The sequence below is a fragment of the Trichomycterus rosablanca genome, chromosome 23 (assembly GCF_030014385.1).
Source record: "Trichomycterus rosablanca isolate fTriRos1 chromosome 23, fTriRos1.hap1, whole genome shotgun sequence".
In the NCBI taxonomy this organism is placed as follows: domain Eukaryota; kingdom Metazoa; phylum Chordata; class Actinopteri; order Siluriformes; family Trichomycteridae; genus Trichomycterus; species Trichomycterus rosablanca.
The window spans coordinates 10,522,328-10,538,317 of NC_086010.1; the positions used below are offsets into that span (position 1 = coordinate 10,522,328).

Consider the following 15,990-nt stretch of genomic DNA (forward strand, 5'->3'; position numbering starts at 1 on the left):
GAAGTGACTTGATGATCTATAGTGTATTCATTCATTCATTCCTTACTTTTATTTCTTTTTTTAGTGCAAGGCAGAAATCCAATCTGAGCAGGTATCTTATACAGTGTAGCCAACACACACCTATCTCGTCAAGGTGCTATACTGTCTATACTATGAAATAATAATAATAATAATAATAATAATAATAATAATAATAATAATAATAATATGGGTCAAAATGATACATACAGCAACTTAGATTATTAATCAAATGGAGGGCGGCATGGTGGCTTAGTGTTTAGCACCGTCACCTCACAGCAAGAAGGTCCTGGGTTCGATCCCCAGGTGGGGCGGTCCAGGTCCTTTCTGTGTGGAGTTTGCATGTTCTCCCCGTGTCTGTGTGGGTTTCCTCCGGGAGCTCCGGACATGCATTCAGGTGAATTAGAGATACAAAATTTTACATGACTGTGTTTGACATTAAACTTGTGAACTGATGAATCGTGTGTATCGGGCAAGTCGTAGCCTAGTGGTTATGGTACTGGACTAGTAATCAGAAGATGGCTGGTTCAAGCCCCACCACTGCCAGGTTGCTGCTGTTGGGCCCTTGAGCAAGGTCCTTAACCCTCAGTTGCTCAGACTGTATATTGTAACTGTATTGTAAGTCGCTTTGGATAAAGGCGTCTGCTAAATGCCGAAAATGTAAATGTAAATGAGTAATTACCGTTTCTGTCATGAATGTAACCAAAGTGTAAAACATGACGTTCAAATCCTAATAAATAAATAAATAATCAAGTGGTATAAAAGGTTTTCAAATGTTTTTACCCTGACATGTGCTCCTAATTCCTTCCTAGTCATTATAATCGACTACAGTTGTTGATGTGCCTGTGCCTGAGAACTTTGACTAGTTTGGGCTAGTTTGACTGCAACCATTGTAAAAGTGTCATGACCTAAAGTACTTACATTTATAAAGCACTGCAAATCAGTGTGTTTTCATGGATATATACAGAAATAATTAAAATCTAAAGACGTACATGACCCTTACAAGCGTATATATGCTGTTTATTGTCTTCTCTTACAAAGCCATGATCTAATTTAACTACTTTTCTAAGAGTTTGAAAGTGTAATCCAGTGTGTGTGTGTGTGTGTGTGTGTAAATGATTAAAACGTACAGTATGTTAGCAGATGCAAATGCGCCAGGCCAAATGTTTTTGTTTTGCTACAACAGCGTGCTCGCATGGACACTCTGAGCGAGGCATTAGAAAGATGGCTCCTGCACCATCCCTGCCTCCGTGGTGGTCTTCCATAAAGCCGCACCGCTACATCTGCCAGCGCGGGGGCTTCTGCCTGCCTCATCTCGCCCGCTCTGCCTCACCCGCTGGGGCGCGAACGGGCACGGGCTGTAGAACCTCTTTTCCTCCTCTCGCCCTGAGCCACGGCCCAGCCAGAGATGCCATCTGATAGAAGTGTGTCATAATGAAGGTCCAGCATGAGGCTAAATGTGTTGTGGTGGCTGGGCGGCGCGTAGCGCTAATGACTGTTCTACGCCAGCGCTGGAGGCCTTCGCCGGCTTTGTCGAGGCATATGGCACTCGCCACAGCCATGAGGTAACGCGGAGAGAAAGAGACTGAGAGGAACAACGAAGCTCTAATGTTGATGTTACACTTTATTTTGCTTTTTTAGAATACATAAGACTGTCTTTAAAGTACGTCTTTAGTAAAAGTATAAAAAATTACAACCACAAATCAAAAAAAGTTGGGACAGTCTGAAAAATGCTAATAAAATAAAAATGCAGTGTTCCTTACATTTACTTTGACTTTTATTTGATTGCAGACAGTTTTAGATAATTTCATGTTTTATCTGCTCAACTTCATTTCATTTGTTAATAAACATCCATTCCTGCATTTCAGGCCTGCAACACATTCCAAAAAAAGTTGGGGCGGGGGCAATTTAGGGCTAGTAATGAGGTGAAAAAACTAAATAATGATGTGATTCCAAACAAGTGATTGTAATCATGGTTTGGTATAAAAGCAGCATCCAGGAAAGGATGAGCAAAGATGATCAGATGATCTCCAGTTTGACAACAAATGTGTGAGAAAATGATTGAAATGTTTAAAAACAATGAACCTCAAAGAAAGATTGGAAGGGATTTGCATATTTCTCCCTCTACAGTGCATGATATCATTAAACCATTCAAGGAACCAGGAGGAATTTCAGTGCATAAAGGCCAGGGGCACAAGAGCTTAAGCTGAACGCCTGTGATCTCCGATCCCTCAGACGGCACTGCATCAAGAACCACCACTCAACAATAGCTGATATAACCACATGGGTGAGGGATTACTTTGGCAAACCTTTATCAACCACTACAATACAGAGTTACATGCACAAATACCACTTACAACTTTACTGTGCAAAAAAGAAGCCTTATGTTAACCATGTCCAGAAGTGGCGTCGACTTCTCTGGGCTCGGAGGCATCTAGGATGGACCATCACACAGTGGAAACGTGTATTGTGGTCAGACGAATCAGCATTCCAGGTCTTTTTTGGAAAAAAAAAAGGACGCCGTGTGCTCCGGACCAAAGACAAAAATAACCATCCAGACTGTTATCAGGAACAAGTCCAACAGCCAGGGTCTGTCATGGTATGGGGCTGTATCAGTGACCTTGGTAAAGGTCATTTACACTTCTGTGATGGCAGCATTAATGCAGAAAAGTACATTGAGATCTTAGAGCAACATGTGCTGCCTTCAAGACATCGTCTTTTCCGGGGACGTCCATGCATTATTCAACAAAACGATGCAAAACCACATGCTGCACACATTACAAAGGCATGGCTGCGGAAGAAGAGGGTACGAGTACTGGACTGGCCTGCCTGCAGTCCTGACCTGTCCTCAATAGAGAATGTGTGGAGAATTTTGAAAGGAAAAATGCGACAACGACGACCCCGTACTGTTGCACATCTTAAAGCTCGGTGCCAAAACGTCTTTTAAGTGTGGTGAAAAGGAATGGCAACATTACAAAGTGGTAAATGCTTTACTGTCCCAACTTTTGGAATGTGTTGCAGGCCTGAAATGCAGCAATGGATGTTTATTAATAAATGAAATGAAGGCGAGAATATAAAACATGAAATATCTCAGGTTCCATCGGCATAACAGCCTGAGACTGAGGTTAGAAGAAGACGGGGCCTTCCCAAAAAGTCTACATATGTGAGTGTTTGCTGATTTGGATTCATTTAGTGGGATTTAATGATTTAAATGGCAGGTAAACAAGAAGAAAAGAACAAAGTCTATTAAGTGTGTGTTACAGCTAAAGAGGTGTGGGAAAAGCAAGCAGCCTGAAAACCATCGCTCACTTTTATAGTTCTAAGTTATCCAAATTAGCTTAAAGGATTGATAATTCTTCCTTAATATAACGCTGTTAGACAGGCCCTTAACTGTGACTTCCTCATTCTGCTGGAGTCAAACGTTAAATAGGGGCTTGGTTGTGGAAATTAAAGCGAAATCGCATAACAAGGAATTTTAATTTGATTAATTCATTGTTGGGTTGGGATGCGGCGCGGAGGAAACCGCAGCCGTTTCCACGTTATTTGTTCCACCGACTAATGACGATTTCTTGCACAATAACAGCCTTGGAGCGAAGAGAAGCCTCGAAATCGTAGACGAAACCAAGCCAAAGGGGAAACAAATAACCTTGCCTATAATTCCTCAGCCGGGCTACTGGTGGCTGTGCTGATTCACTCTCGCGCTGCAACTTCGGAGAATAATTTAATACAGCAAAGGAAGAAGGATGAACAGGAACTTCATTTAGCCTTGCTTATATTTGTAGTGGAAAAGAATGAAACTTAATTAACCCCTCAGTTAGGGTCAAAAGTCGAATTAATTAGCTAGCTGCATGTCTCATCAAATGTAATTAATGAGCTGTTTTGCAAATCTGTGGACTCACCATCAAATCTGAATGGTTAAGACTCATGAACTTTCATTCTAAAAGATCTTATAGAGCTTTTCTTGGCATTTAAATTAAACCATCACTGGTATGAAGTCTTACAGATTCAAGAAAAAGTTTGTGAACCCTTTGCAATTTCCCAAATTGCTTCATCAATGTCTGTCCAACTGTCCAGACTAGAAAAGCATTATGAACCCTTGTATTTAATAAGGGATTGAACCCTAACAGCAATAACAAGTTTATATAAGGTTTGTGGTTATAGCTTAACAGTAAAGATACAAATTAGTTTATATAAAAGCGTGGGGGAAATGTATAAGAAACCAGATTTGTATTTGTCAAGTCAAAATGATTTGTATAATGCTTTTTACAATGAACTTTGTCTCAAAGCAACTTTAATAATTGGGTTTCAATAATAATAATAATAATAATAATAAATACAAATTATAATGATAATAATAATAATAATAAATAAAAATAATAATAAGAAGAAAAATTGATCTTCATGTCTCATTAAATGTAATTAATGAGCTATTTTGTGCTCTAATAACAAGGGTTTTGCTCATCCAAATCCAAAATGATTTGTATAGTGCTTTTTACAATGAACATTGTCTCAAAGCAGCTTTATATAATAAAAGCTAGGTTAACAATGGGAAGGGGAAAAAAAATAATAAAGCAAAATAAATAAAAAAATAAAAAAATAACCATTAAAAATTGCAATAATAATTAATGTTTAATTAAAATGTAATAATAATAATAAATAATAATAAATTAAAAATATAATAATAATAATAATGATAATAAATAATGATAAATTAAAATATAATAATAATAATAATAATAAATAATGATAAATTAAATAACAACAATAATAATAATAATAATAAATAATGATAAATTACAATACAATAATAATAATAATAATATTAAATAATGATAAATTGAAATATAATAATAATAATAATAATAATAATAATAATAATAATAACAATAATAATAATAATAATAATAATAATAATAATAATAAATGATCTTCATGTCTCATCAAATGTAAATAATTAGCTATTTTGAGCTCTAATAACAATGGCTTTGCTCATTCGACTGACTAACATTTACTAAATTTTTCCAGACTGTAATGGAATCCATCAGATTAATTATTTATTAAAGATTTTTGGGTTGAGATGAGATTACATTAACATATAGTACATCAAATAACTTATAGAGCTTTTCTTAATGTTTAAATGAAACAGTCATTGGTATGGAGATTTACAGATTAAAGAAAAAAAAAGTGAATCGTTTGCAGTTTCCAACTGTCTAGACTATATACACTGATCAGCCATAACATTAAAACCACCTCCTTGTTTTTACACTCACTGTCCATTTTATCAGCTCTTTGCTGGTATGAGTGGATCAGACACAGCAGCGCTGCTGGAGTTTTTAAATATTGTGTCCACTCTACTAGACACTCCTACCTAGTTGGTCCACCTAATCTATTTACGTTACATCTTGTAAACCATAGTAGGACCAGACTGCCACCATTTTTTATGAATTAAGAAGCATTTGAAGACCCCACCCACATAGTCCAGTCACCCCACCCACATAGTCCAGTCATCCCACCCCAGTAGATACGGCAGCCAATTAGATTCTGCTGCAGGCACTGAAGGCACTGCCAATTATGCCAGCTAGATGGCACCCAGCCAACCGGTGTCAACACAGAGTTTCGAACTGAGGAGTTCGGAATCTCTGCATTGGTGTGCTAGCGGAATATCCTATTGTGTTTTGCTTTGATGCATTGTTTGTGTTGCCTGGGTTGCTGTAAACGTTATGGACAAAATGTGGGTGTCTTGAAAAAAGACTACACTAGACCTAGGTTACTCTTAAAAATGTCATCTTAATGCTGCTGAGCTGGCGCAGCGGTAAAACACCCTAGCACACCAGAGCTGACATTTCGAACTCATAGGTTCGAAACTCAGCTCTGCCATCCGGCTGGGCTGGGCGGCTACATGACCAAAGATTACATTTACATTTTCGGCATTTAGCAGACGCCTTTATCCAAAGCGACTTACATTACAGTTACAGTATACAGTCTGAGCAACTGAGAATTAAGGGCCTTGTTTAAGTGCCCAACAGTAGCAACCTAGCAGTAGTGGGGCTTGAACCAGCAACCTTTTGATTACTAGTCCTGTGCCTTAACCACTATGCTACAGCTTGCCCGATTGGCTTGTTGTTCATACATGGGAAAAGCCGGACAGGGACTCCTCATAACTGATGCAATGACAACCTCTGCTGGCTGATTGATGGCTCTCCGTACACAAAGCTGATCTGCATATGAACTCACCTCATGCAGGTGAAAAGATGCTGTCGGCTACTGCACACGTGTCGGAGGGGGCGTGTGACAGTCTCGCTCTTCTCAATCGGGGCGGGGGTCAGCACCAGTGGAGAGGAAGCGTAACGCAATTGGATAAAAATTGGACACGCTAAAAATCAGGTGAAAAAGGGGAGAAAATGCATAAAAAAGTCATTTTATGACGTTTTTTTTCACTCAATAAACTGTGAATTGTGATTATTTACTGTATTAAAACCAGTATGTTTCCAGCATTATGCCGTTTTAAGAGAAAATAAAATCCTCTACAAAGAAACAATGCACTTTCTGTCATCCAACATCACTGACAGCTAGTCAAGTCTAGCACAGGCCTTCAGACTGAGTCTCTCTTGTAACTGAGTCTCTCATTCGCTCTCGCTATTTCTACTTCTCTCTCTGCTGCACATCCCCCTCCAGAGCAACTGATTGCATGCAGCTGGGGCGCATTGAGAACATTTTAATATTATGCAGAAGATTAGAGCAAACTAACTACATTATTCTCCAATTACGCTCGTTTCATCCAACTGATGTCTTTATTTCCTTCCTCCGCGCGATTAGCCTAATGCGAAAATCGCAATGCGCTTAGGACCGTTCTGATTGTTCCTGGGCCGCTTATTATGTCACCCCAGCCGTTTCAGACTCGTCTTTTATTGTAACTGTAAATAAAACGATTAGAGGCAGACGCAGCCGGGGACGGGGAGATTTCATTCGGGGAGCTGCTTATCAACATTCTTGGAAGATCTTCTTGGAAGAAAGCGGGCGAGGGACTCCGACGCGACGCTAAAGACCCCCCTCTCAGCCGCATTACTCTGCCGGATCTGGAATTACGCCGGAATTGCTGTGCTGTGTGTCGCTTTGATTTAGGAGAAAACTTCTATTTATAATTTCGATTTAAAGCAAGCACAAACACAAATGCTGCCTAAACTGTTATTAAAGACTGAATTGCTTTCCATACACAAGTTCAAGCCACCTTAATGTCCCGAAAAAATGGTTCAAATTATTAGGAGCATCATTTCAGTAGGTGTGAGGTGGTATAACAGGGTAATGAAAGGCTTTTTTTCCCCTTGTGACAGCACTGAATTGTGGGTTCTGTGCTAAAACAAGGCAGAAAAAAGCACACATGGAAGAGACTGTAGGAATCTGGAAACAGGATGCCAAGGTGCAGGAAGAATTAGCAATGCAACAAGTTAAAGCACCACACATGAGCACAGATCTTCACACAAAGGTGATTTACATTTATACAGAAACATCAGCTCCACTTACCATATAGAAGCACTTTAGTTCTACAATTACTGACTGTAGTCCATCTGTTTCTCTACATACCTTTTTAGCCTGCTTTCACCCTGTTCTTCAATGGTCAGGAGCCCCACAGGATCACCCAAAGCAGGTATTATTTAGGTGGTGGATCATTCCCAGCACTGCAGTGACACTGACATGGTGGTGGTGTGTTAGTGTGTGTTGTGCTGGTATGTCTACCTTGTAGATGTAAAGATGTCAGAGCCTTTTTGAGTTGGTCATCTTCTAGACCTTCATCAGTGGTCACAGGACGCGGCCCACGGGGCGCTGTTGGCTGGATATTTTTGGTTAGTGGACTATTCTCAGTCCAGCAGTGACAATGATGTGTTTAAAAACTCCAGCAGCGCTGCTGTGTCTGATCCACTCATACCAGCACAACACACACTAACACACCACCACCATACCATGTCAGTGTCACTGCAGTGCTGAATGATCCACCACCTAATAATAATACAAAATCAAACTGGACCATAGGCTGGTATTAGGCTGGCATGACATTGTGCAGCAGGTGGATACCTTAAGGTTACTGACCTGGTAAACAAAGCAACATTTGTTATGACATCGACCTAGTAAACACGGCCGCCCATGCATAAGAACTTCAGCCGTATATAGAAACCCCTTCAGGTCAATCTTACCACATCATAATGTTTAATTTCCTTTGTTTAGTCACTTTTCGCTCTTTATTGTGATCTTACTTTTGTCCTGGAATCTCAAATGGCAGTTTGTGTATAGATGTAAGTGTATCAGATTGGAGATGAAGATAAAATCAGGAGAATGAGAGCAGGACAGGGGAAAGGGGAGAAAAAGAGAGCCTGAAGTGAGGCTTAAGTCATGGCATCTTTCAGTTTACCGAAATCAGATATCAATATATCTGTTTCATACTTATTGAGAAATACAGAAAGATGAAATAATAGAGGGGTACGGTTACAAATACACTAACAAAAAAGGACTTCAGTTAAATCCAAATCAGTAACTGCTTGATCCTGATTGTCGAATACTGGGCACAAAGTGGACAGGACAGGGTACATTTGCATTTTCGGCATTTAGCAGACGCCTTTATCCAAAGCGACTTACATTACAGTTACAGTATACAGTCTAAGCAATTGAGGGGGTAGTAATCGAGTAATCGAGTAGTTTTTTGTGTACTTGTACTTTTTAAAGTAGATTTTACAACCAGTAATTTTATTTTTACTTAAGTATGTTTTGTATTGAGAATTGTAATTCGCTACATTTTAAATAACATCCGTTACTGAGTAAAAAGAAATCGCATCTGGGAAAGTGCTGCAGTGAATTCTGCGATGGAAAATAAACTGGTGCTAAAATAAAGGAGCTGTAATCTGTAGGTGTAGAGTAGGGAAGGAAGGGCGATTTTAAAAGTTTAACATGTTTGGAGTTTGATGTTTCATTATTTGACAACATAGTCTGATGTCAAAGAATGGCAAAGTTTTGTCTTACATCTTGAAGGTTTTCTTTGGGTCATTAAGTGAAAGTCACAACACTTGTAACCTTGACTTGTTTTGAGTTATGAGATTTGCAGTATGACTGTTGTTTGGTATTTGTTGGTGATGAAAAGAAGGCTGGTCTATAGAATCCACAATTAATGCCAACTTCAGTGGTTATACAGTTTGAAAAAGCTTTATGGGATGGTCTGTACTAAAATGACACATTACACATCCCTAAATGTTTTAAATGTTGTATCAACATGTTTTTTTTTCTATTATAGTTTAATTAAAAACAACTATTGTGAGATATATCCACTTGTCCTGTTTGCATTACACAGAAGAGACACCCTCTCCTGTTAAACAAGTAAATAAGTAACGTTTACTCTGAGTACATTTTAAATGAGTTACTTTTTACTTGAGTAGACTAGTAATTTTACTCGTACTTAAGTTAAAATTCATTAAAGTAATAGTACTTTTACTTGCGTACAATATTTTAGTACTCTTTCCACCTCTGATAACAGCTTTCACTATTTCTTCTTGGGACGCTATCACGAGATGGTAGTTAGTCGAGGGTGGGGTAATCTGTGGTATTTTGTGCTCATTTAGTCAACAAAGACCTTATTTGTAAAGTCAGACTTGATGTTGGAGGAGAAATCCAAACATGTAAAACCTATCCACTCAGCGTAGTGGTGTGTTTGGCCTCCACATGCTATTACCATCATAATAATAAAATTAACCAGGTATAGTACTTGAGTCCCCCAAATTTAGTATAAATCTATTTAAATACAGTATATCACTCTTTACATTTAAGACATTTAGCAGATATTTTATCCAAAGCAGAGCCCAACAGTGGCAACCTGGTAGTGGTGGGGCTTTACATTTACATTTTCAGCATTTAGCAGACGCTTTTACCCAAAGCGACTTACACAATGAGCGGAACACGATGAGCAATTGAGGGTTAAGGGCCTTGCTCAGGGACCCAACAGTGGCAACTTGGTGGTGGCGGGGCTTGAACCGGCAACCTTCTGCTTACTAGTCCAGTACCTTAACCACTGAGCTATCACTGGCACAAGGACTATCACTTGGCTTGAACCAAGGACTAGTCTAGTACCTTAACCTTTGAGCTACCTGCTACCTGCTTGGTGATATAAGGGTTATTGGGTCAATTATTGAGTCAGCAGTGTTGGTGACTTTTATGCATGTGTCTCAGCATGGTCTGTGTGGTCTGCTGCGTCGTGGCACTGTGTTCCACTGTGGTTCCTAAAAAATTAAATTTTTTTAATAACACCAGTCACAGTTGGAATATTTAGGAGGGAAGGAATTACACAAACTGGCTCGTTGCACTGGTGGGGTTCTATTACCGTACCACGCTCGAATTTGGTGAACTCCGTTGGTCGAGAACCATCAATGGCTAGGTGCTCGATTATATCCACCTGTCGCAATGTGACTGAATGAAACACCCAAATTCAATTATTAGGTGTATTCAACCATAATACCTCTGGTTCTTGAACTAGTTCTGTTAAGGCTTCTTAGAACTTTGGTGCTACTCAGAGAATCGGCCTGCATTTCCACCTGTTTTTACTGGAATTAAGGATGCGTCATCAAAAGAGGGCGTGAACAGTATTAACTAGCACATGGATCGCCCACGAGCATTAGTGCTGCTGTTACAGATGTTGTTTTTATTCAAAAACCAAGCATGGATCAAATATTGGTAATAAGAAGACGTAGACGACTTTTCCACGTGTACTACACATGCTCCTCTGTACTACATGCCACGAATGTTGCCACGGTTTGCGCCGAACACCCTACTATTCTCTGGTTCCAACTGGGAACGAACGCTCCTGGTTCGGAACCCAGTTATTTTGAAAAATACAGCCACATGCTTTAAAATTAGGAACGGAACCCATTCCATGTTGGCCCGAAAAGGTCTAATAGTGTATGCCACCCCATACAGTGTATGCACCCCATACAAAAACAGATGCTGGCTTTTGCACCTTTCACTAATAACAGACTGGATGGCACAGATAACCTTAAGCTCTGTTAGCACACATTGCCAATGCCTTTCAATCCATCCAAAATGAGCTTGAGCCCAGAAAAGTGGTGGCGTTTCTGCATAAAATGAATGTATGACTTTCTCTTCACTTAATAAAGCTTCATATTGCATTTATTGCATGCAGAGGTGGACTAATTATGACTTAAAATAAACTCTTGAATTTAGAATCACAAAAATCCTAACTGCTGCACCATACAATGAAATTCTTGAATTCTGGGTTAAGTCGCAACAGTTTTCCGAAGTACACAAGGCTATATTTCTCTTTTTTTTATGATTTTTCTCATGCAGTGCCGTCTAAGGGCTCAAAAGGCCCTTTATAAATCCACCTGCTTATTGTTAACTTAAATATTCTATAAATTTTTTACTCTTATTTTGTCCGTCATGACTATTTTGAGTGTGTTGCAGCTAACAAATGGTAAAATGAATGGAAACATTGGATTCGATTTTTGGGGTGGGTATGTTATGAATAATACACCTTTTTAAATGAACAATTTAATAAATGTAACAGTAAAAAATAATAAAATAATATATGGACCTAAATAATGCAGCCAGCTACTGTAGGTGATGTCATAAACTCAGGTTGGCTTCGCAAGCTGATACATCAACATTTTATATTTATACATATATAAATCATCTGTCAGAGTTATATAATTTATCATAGAAGCTTCTTTGAGCTGCAAACAGGTGTGTGCAGGGTCCGCTCCTCAGGAATGCATCTTCATAAATCTTACTAATCACAAGGCTAATAAGGATAGCTATTACGGAGTGGATTCCCCCTGCTGGCGCCTGGCAAACGATCACACGGTGGGTGTTGATCACAGAGCTGTTCATATAGCATAACCGTCCACTAATGTTTCACATCAGAATCAACAACTAGGCATAAAAAACCCTCACAATGTGTATTGTAATAACATTCTCTAGGCATAGCATCTAGAGTTTACATCTCGAAGGGTAATGAGCGGAGCTATTGGATGGCACGGTTGCATGGTGGGTAGCACTGTTGCCTAACAGCAAGAAGTTCCTGGGTTTGATTCCCAGGTGGAGCAGTCCGGGTCCTTCTAATGTTCTCCCAGTGTCTGTGTGGTTTTCCTCTGGGTGCTCCGGTTTCCTCCCACAGTCCAAAGACATGCAGTCAGGTTAATTGGAGATACTAAAGTCCCCCTAGGTATGAGTGTGAATGTGTGTGTGTGTGCCCTGTGACAGACTGGTGACCTGTGACCCTGAATTGGATAAACCGGTGGTAAAACAGAAAATGAACAAATGTATAACTAAATACCAATAAATTACTATATAACACACTATAAGACCAAAAGTATGTAGACATGCAGTGAATAAAAGCAATGATACATTAAGACATGGTTTGACCACTTTGAGACTCCAGTGATCCTGACCTAATAATAATAAAATTAATAATAATAAAAAAAAAAAAAATAAAAAAAAAAAATAATAATAATAATAATAATAATAATACTGATAATAATGATAATGATAATAATAATAATAATAATAATAATAATAATAATAATAATAATAATAATAATACTGATGATAATAATAATAATAATAATAATAATAATAATAATACTGATAATGATAATGATAATAATAATAATAGTTATAATAATAATAATACTGATAATAATATTGATGATGATGATAATAATAATAATAATAACAACAATACTGATAATAATAATGATAATTATATTCAAAATATTGAATACAATAATAATTATTATAATAAATAATAATAATAAATATTAATAATAAATAATAAAAATAAATAAATCTTAATAATGCTAATACTATGACTATACAAATGATAATAATAATCATATTAATAATGCTATTACTAATAATATTACTAATATTACTAATGCTATTATTATTATTATTATTATAAAGTTGCTTACTAATTGCTTTTCCACATTAATATTTATCATTTATTATTATTATTATTATTATTATTTTTATATTATACAGCTACTACTACTACTACTGCTAATAATAATAATAATAATAATAATAATAATAATAATAATAATAATAATAATAATAATAATAATAATAATAATAATAATAATAATAATAATAATACATTACCAAAATGTGTGTTTTTTCCCTTTTGCTTTCCCACATTAGCATTTATCAGAGCTTAATAAAAATATTGCATTCACCTTGCATCATCCCAGCAATTACAAACACAAATCACATGGGATTGATGTTTCACCAAAAGAGCATAAAAGGCTAAATGGTCTCACTTAGAGAGAGCAGAAGTACGGTGGTCATCCTTCATGCTAAATGGACTGGACAATCGGACTAACAGAAAAGGTCATCTGCTCTTTTCTAATCCAAGATTAGCTCATATTCTTGCCTGGTCTTTATTAGAAACTGGAAACTGCTGCTGGAGTTCTTACTGCATTGTTGGTCATGCAGTTAAAAAAATCTTTACTGTTTATTTTATTCATTCAAGCCTCTGGTCTGAGTAGATGAGCCACTCACATGGTCTGCATTAATGCTTACGTGACTAAATGGGATTTAATTCTTCTTGTACGCTTATCAATGTTAATATAAGTGCATTTTCCTCTCTCTCAGTCACTCTTGATCCATGATGATAGTGTAATTATGAATTTACAGGCCCTGGGTTAAATCTTTTAAGTGAGGATTTGGCTCATTCCGCTGTGTGCACTTGCCTTATTTGAACCTTCATATGGGCCATGTTAAAAATCAACTCTAGCTTATATTAAATGGTTGACAGATGCTGCTTAATAATTTTAATATAAATAATTCAATCATTAAACTAAATGCAATCTTAGAAATATCTGCAGCAGAACGAACCATAGCTTATTGCTAATAATACCGCCCTGCCATAAAATGTCACTAATCCATTATCTGCACTTTTAAAGCCGCCACAGTCAATGTACGTGTCAATCATCACTGTCCCACATGTCTGAGGAGAAAAATATTGGGACACTTTTTCTTATTTTTGAATTCATGTGTTTCAGCCACAATAATTGCTAACAGGTATAAAAACAATCATATAAAGAAACGTATGTCCTTCAAACTTCACAGCAACAGTTTTCCAGAATGACTGTGCCCATGTGTGCAAAGCAAGCTCTATAACGACATGAAGAAAAGCTCAAATTAAATAAACTCCAGTGACCTCAGCTCCACTGAACAACTTTGAATGAACTGGAACATCAATTGAGACTTTCTTGACCTACATCAGTGCCCAGCCATACAGACTCTTTTGACCGAATAGGCACTTTTGGCCATACTTTTTGGCCTGAATACAAGAATGTGCACCTTGTTTTGTGTCAACAGTTTAGGAAATGCCCTTTTCTTGTAGTATAACAGTGACCCTGTTATAAATCAATGACTTGCTGAGTGACTGCATCCAATACCTTTGGGATGAAAAGAGAAATAAATAAATAAAAAACTGTTATTAATAATATTAATAATCAAAAATTGTACTAATAAATAAATAAATACATAACTTTAATTAAATAAATAAATAAATAACTATTATTAATAATATTAATAATCAGAAATTGTGCTAATAAATAAATACATAATTTTAATTAAATAAAAATAAATAAATAAATAAAAAAATAATATTAATTATATAAGTAATGAATATGACATGATTTATTGATATCACATCATGAAAAAAGGATTAATTAATTAAATTAAATTATATAAAGAAAAAGAAAATAAAATCTATATAAAAATAAATAAATAAACAAATACATAACTTAAAAATAAATAAATGAAATTATTTATATATATATATATATATATATATATATATACATAAATACAAAATTTATTGATATCACATTATGCAAAAAAAAATTAATTAACTAAATTAAAATAAATAAAGAAAAAATAAAATAAGAAATAAAATCTATATACAAAAATAAATACAAACAATGGGTGTATGTATGTTAACAGCTCTATCTATCTATCTATCTATCTATCTATCTATCTATCTATCTATCTATCTATCTATCTATCTATCTATCTATCTATCTATCTATCTATCTATCTATCTATCTGATATAGATATAGATGATATATATATATATCACTGTCGCCTCACGGCAAGAAGGTCCTGGGTTTAATCCCCAGGCGAAGCGGTCCGGTCCTTTCTGTGTGGGGTTTGCATGTTCTCCCCGTGTTTGTGTGGGTTTACTCCGGGAGCTCCGGTTTCCTCCCACAGTCCAAAGACCTGCAGGTGAGGTGAATTAGAGATACTAAATTGTCCATAACTGTGTTTGATATAACCTTGTGAACTGATGAATCTTGTGTAATGAGTAACTACCGGTCCTGTCATGAATGTAACTAAAGTTTAAAACATGACGTTTAAATCCTAATAAATAAATAATAATGTATATCATCTGAAGCTCTGAGTTTAGAAATAGTAGAAAAGTAGAATAGACAATGATCCACAAGTTGTATCATATTATGGGGTTCAGTCTGAGGTTTGTAGCTCTTTGGCTGCAGTGGCTTTAAAACTGCAGCAAGACAAACACAAGTTGTCATTTTAATGCAGCGGAATGAAATCTTGTTGCATTTACGGCATAATGGTTTTTCGTGTCTGATTTTTGGCATCAGTACCTAAAAGCTGAACAAAGAGCTTGCTGTTATTTTAACTTGCATTACATACTTGTGGTCATTTTCCATTTTAAATGGATTACTTTCCAAAACCAGTACCATAGCCATGCAATGAGTATAAATGCAGTTTTAAAGAAGTAATAGTTATTATTAGAACAAACATGAAGAGTTGCCATTTATAACATCAAATTCTTCTGACGTTGTCTGGCCAGCTGTTGTATTTATGGATCAGCCAAGGAGTTTGTAGCTGACTCATTTGCTGAGTGCTTGATACTCACCAGTAATGCATAAAAAATAGCATGAGCC

General features: G+C 36.6%; 1 protein-coding gene across 1 annotated transcript in view; it reads left to right on the forward strand.

Moving 5' to 3' along the window:
- Window positions 1-1,452: 1,452 nt before the first annotated feature.
- LOC134300780 (uncharacterized) overlaps window positions 1,453-15,990 on the forward strand; it is a 67,208-nt gene continuing 52,670 nt past the window's right edge. Inside the window, exon 1 of the mRNA XM_062985203.1 lies at window positions 1,453-1,583. Coding sequence (XP_062841273.1) covers window positions 1,453-1,583 — 131 coding nt within the window. The remainder of the gene's footprint in view (window positions 1,584-15,990) is intronic.